Source organism: Danio rerio, chromosome 19, assembly GCF_052040795.2.
Source record: "Danio rerio strain M-AB ecotype USA chromosome 19, GRCz13ab, whole genome shotgun sequence".
Lineage (NCBI taxonomy): Eukaryota > Metazoa > Chordata > Actinopteri > Cypriniformes > Danionidae > Danio > Danio rerio.
In genome coordinates, this window is record NC_141039.2 from 52501 (window position 1) to 57500 (window position 5000).

At 51.0% G+C, this 5000-nt stretch overlaps 1 protein-coding gene across 8 annotated transcripts in view; it reads right to left on the reverse strand.

Moving 5' to 3' along the window:
- Nucleotides 1-5000, reverse strand: part of slc9a1b (solute carrier family 9 member A1b) — an 8029-nt gene that overhangs the window by 2726 nt on the left and 303 nt on the right. For 3 of the 8 annotated variants that reach the window (XR_015516249.2, XM_087295075.2, NM_001113480.1), the window contains 6 exon segments: nt 3526-3986; nt 2670-2920; nt 2319-2536; nt 1761-1963; nt 1546-1635; nt 1401-1471 (listed from right to left, as the gene is read on the reverse strand). Coding sequence is in view for 3 of the 8 variants with exons in the window: in XM_087295075.2 (XP_087151201.1) it covers nt 1401-1471; nt 1546-1635; nt 1761-1963; nt 2319-2536; nt 2670-2920; nt 3526-3986 (1294 nt within the window). In the remaining 5 variants the exon portion in view is untranslated. 8 annotated transcript variants of the gene reach the window in all.

The window sequence follows — 5000 nt, forward strand, 5'->3', positions numbered from 1 at the left end:
ATGCTCTACAGCAGAATGAGACGCTCTACAGCAGAATGAGATGCTCTACAGCAGAATGAGATGCTCTACAGCAGAACGAGATGCTCTACAGCAGAACGTGATGCTCTACAGCAGAATGAAATGCTCTACAGCAGAATGAGACGCTCTACAGCAGAATGAGACACTCTACAGCAGAATGAGACGCTCTACAGCAGAATGAGACGCTCTACCGCAGAATGAGACGCTCTACAGCAGAACGAGATGCTCTACAGCAGAATGAGATGCTCTACAGCAGAACGAGATGCTCTACAGCAGAATGAGACACTCTACAGCAGAATGAGATGCTCTACAGCAGAAAGAGACGCTCTACAGCAGAATGAGACGCTCTACAGCAGAACGAGATGCTCTACAGCAGAACGAGATGCTCTACAGCAGAATGAGATGCTCTACAGCAGAATGAGACGCTCTACAGCAGAATGAGACGCTCTACAGCAGAATGAGATGCTCTACAGCAGAATGAGATGCTCTACAGCAGAATGAGACGCTCTACAGCAGAATGAGATGCTCTACAGCAGAATGAGACGCTCTACAGCAGAATGAGACGCTCTACAGCAGAATGAGATGTTCTACAGCAGAATGAGATGCTCTACAGCAGAATGAGACGCTCTACAGCAGAACGAGATGCTCTACAGCAGAATGAGATGCTCTACAGCAGAATGAGACGCTCTACAGCAGAATGAGATGTTCTACAGCAGAAAGAGACGCTCTACAGCAGAATGAGACGCTCTACAGCAGAACGAGATGCTCTACAGCAGAACGAGATGCTCTACAGCAGAATGAGATGCTCTACAGCAGAATGAGACGCTCTACAGCAGAATGAGACGCTCTACAGCAGAATGAGATGCTCTACAGCAGAATGAGATGCTCTACAGCAGAATGAGACGCTCTACAGCAGAATGAGATGTTCTACAGCAGAATGAGATGCTCTACAGCAGAATGAGACGCTCTACAGCAGAATGAGATGCTCTACAGCAGAATGAGACGCTCTACAGCAGAATGAGACGCTCTACAGCAGAATGAGATGCTCTACAGCAGAATGAGATGCTCTACAGCAGAATGAGACGCTCTACAGCAGAATGAGATGCTCTACAGCAGAATGAGACGCTCTACAGCAGAATGAGACGCTCTACAGCAGAATGAGATGTTCTACAGCAGAATGAGATGCTCTACAGCAGAATGAGACGCTCTAGAGCAGAACGCGATGCTCTACAGCAGAATGAGATGCTCTACAGCAGAATGAGACGCTCTACAGCAGAATGAGTTAGCCAGCCATGAGATATGATTTGCGTTAGAGCTATGGTTAAGTTATGGTTATGGGTTAGGGTTATGTTATGGGTTATTTTCAGCCCTGTGTAACCCACTTGTCCCTCCAGTGGTGGTGTCCGTAGTGTCCGCAAACGTCCTCGATTCCGGTCAGCAGATGCTCCAGAAACTGCAGGACATGAAAGAGGAGCATTTGACCCTGGTTGACAGCGGATGGTGTGTCGGCAGATGTGTGTTTCTCACCTGAGTGTGAATCTCCTCATTTACAGAAAATTTACTCTGCTTCTTCTTCTTGACGGCCAACAGGTCGACGAGTGGCCGAATCGTCATTCCCTGAAACAACAGAAGGGGTAGTGAGCAGATAGCAGCCCAACCCAGCCTGAACAACTCCAACTCGACCCTAACCCAATCCAATTTGTCTCATCCCGACCCCAGCCAGACCCAGTCTGACCTCTGACCTGCACAAAGACGGTGAAGAAGATGACGGTGATGACGGCGGTGAGGAACAGGTCCTTCATGGCGCAGCTCTCGCTGGACAGCAGAAATGCTAGAGAGAAGGCAATGGCGCCGCGCAGACCTCCGTACGCCACAATGAACTGATCCTTCCCGCTCAGCTTCACCATGCGGTACTTATTGATGATGAACGTCAAGCCTACCACACCTGCAGGACAAACACACAGAACACACGTGTGGAAGCTGCAGGATGCGACGCTCGATTGCAGCCAGCAGCCATTACAGGCCGGCTCTGCTCCAGTGGACCCACTCCTGCATTATACTTATTATATTATCACAATACAGCACAACCAGTAGCATGCTGGAGCACTGGACTGACTGAGATATTACTGCAATATTAATTCTGTGCTTGTGTGGAGCTAACAAGAGCTAGTTTGGAGCTAAAATTACCCTAGCATCTATCTAGCAAGAGTGGACATGCAGCTTGTGCAAGTTTACATGAGGTAAAATGGAACTAGCATGAACCTGGTGTGAGCTAGCGTGGAGCTGTATTGAGCTCTCACCCAGAACTCTGGACAGCAGGCACAGGGCGAGGGTGAGGCTGACGAAGGTCCAGTTCCAGGCATGTGGTCCCGCGACCGTCGACACCCCGAGGAAGATGAAGATCAGGGTCTCGCTCACGCTGCTCCACATCTTCAGGAAGTATTTGATGGTGGTGTAGGACTTGTGGGAAATGTTGGCCTCCACATAGGGCCGCATCACCACTCCACACGCGATTAGCCTGCGCACACATAACAGATCAGGCCGAGCACACACACTTATACACTGACACACACACACACACACACACACACACACACACACACACACACACACACACACACACGCACACACACACGTGTTCGTCTACTCACGCCATGATGCCGGACAGGTGGAAGACCTCGGCAGACAGATAGGCCATGTAGCTGTACAGGAAGACGAAGAGTGGCTCGATCACGCGTGTGTGCGCCGTGAAGCGCGAGGTGAACGCGGCCAGGAAGCCGTACACACACCCCACCAGCACTCCACCCACAGACACCACGAAGAAACACACCACGCCAAGAAACACATCGCCCGCCGTCACCTCACCTCGATGCACAAACTCCTCAAACAGGTGATACAGGACCTGAAAGAAAACACACAGCGCAGTCAGCACATCCCCTGCAGACACACAGAGCAGGCCTTGGATTAGTCCAGAAGCTGAAACTCAAACCGCGTCTGCAGCAATGTGAGGATGACCCTATACATGATTGACCCAAGCAAGGCTGCGATCCTGACATCTTACCTGTCCGTGTGCTGAAAGACTGCTGCACAGGTCACTGATCCCCTGACAGATCTTCAACACTTCGCTGAGACCTGCAGGCCTCAAAATGCAGGTACCAAATAAATGACCTGTGTCCTGTTTAAATAACTCCTGTCCCGTAGCAGTGACTCCAATCATACTGAAGTGCACAGGTGTACTGCAGGGCTGTGTGCTCGGCCCGCTGCTCTACACGGCTGCTGACCCACCACTGCACTGACAGGTTCAGCTCAGACCAGCATCAGGTGCGCTGACCAGGCAGAGCAGGCTGTGGTGGCCTTCAGCAGGAACTCTCCGTCTGTCTCAGGGACTCATGTGTACAGTTCAGGCATGTGTAGTGTACAGGTAGATCAGCGTGTACAGGTGTAGAGTAGCTCTCGTGTGCAGTGTTGTGTTGTATTATGGTTGTGTTTATTCTGCGGCTCTCTCACCACGGTCACGGCGTCGTTCAGCAGGGACTCCCCGAACACCAGGATGTGCAGCAGCTCGTTGATGTGGATCTCCTGGAAGACGGCGAGCACCGCTACTGGGTCCACGGCCGACACGATGGAGCCGAACAGTAGGCAGGACAGCAGATCCACCCCGGCCAGCTCCGCACCCTCCAGCTGGCAGGCTCCGTACAGCGCCACACCCATGAAGAAGGCGCTCCACAGCGTGCCCAGCACCGCGAAGGTCAGGATGGTACCCACATTCTCCATGAAGGGCCGGATGGGCAGGAAGTAGCCGGCGTCCAGGATGATGGGTGGCAGCAGGCACAGGAAGAACAGCTGCGAGTCCAGAACCGGCGGATCCTCACCTAGAACACGGATCAGCCCACCAACCAGCAGACCCACCACTATCAGCACACAGCTCTCCGGAACCACAGCGGACACATGCGGGACCAGGTGGAACCCTGAGACACACACACACACACACACACACACACACACATAGAGAAACGTGCGCACACACACACACACACACACACAGAAACGCACACTCACACACACACAGACACAGAAAAAGAAAAACGCACGCACACACACAGACAGAGAAACGCGCACACACACACACACACACACACACACACACACACATTGAGAAAAGCGCGCACACACACACACACACACAGATGTAAGTGATATATCATATATATAAGTTTGAACACTGCCCTGTCGTGAGCCGGCTCTGGGTAAGCGGATGACAATGAGACGAGACAACATGAAGACGTGAAAACAGACTTTGATTCTGGATGTGGATAATTAACTGTTGCCCAGCACTAATTAACACTGCAGTGTTTCTGGCAGATCATATAAGCGGACAGCAGATCTTCATCTCGGCCTGAACACCATCATCAGCCAATCAGAGGCTCTGTGTGTAAGTTTACATCCTCTACTGTGGGCGAGCACACAACACACACCACTCATAAGACACAGCAACGGTGTGTGTGTGTGTAACCAGCCTCAAACACAACTGACTGACTTCCTGTTTCAGTAAACACACACACACACACACACACACACACAGTGTTGTTAAAACATCCGATGATGCACTTTATATCCAAACTCTCTTTCTGTAGCTGTGTGTGTGTGTGTGTGTGTCACTATCTCCTCACACACACAGCAGTCCAGCTGGACTCTCAGATAAAGTCATGAGGGCAGAGAAGCTGACAGTCCCAGCGTCACTAACCCAACATAAACTACACTGAAGTACACTACACTACACAACATAACACTACACTAACACGACATAACACTACACTACACAGTCCTCTTGAGATGTTAGTACTCATAGTCGTACATGTGTAGCTGTATTGACAGTAGTGTGTCTGCAGCTCTGGGGTCTGACAGTATCGCTCTGGATTCTCTGTGTGAGCTCTACATGAGGCTGAGCTGACAGTAAAGCTGACTTCAGTCTCCAACACTGA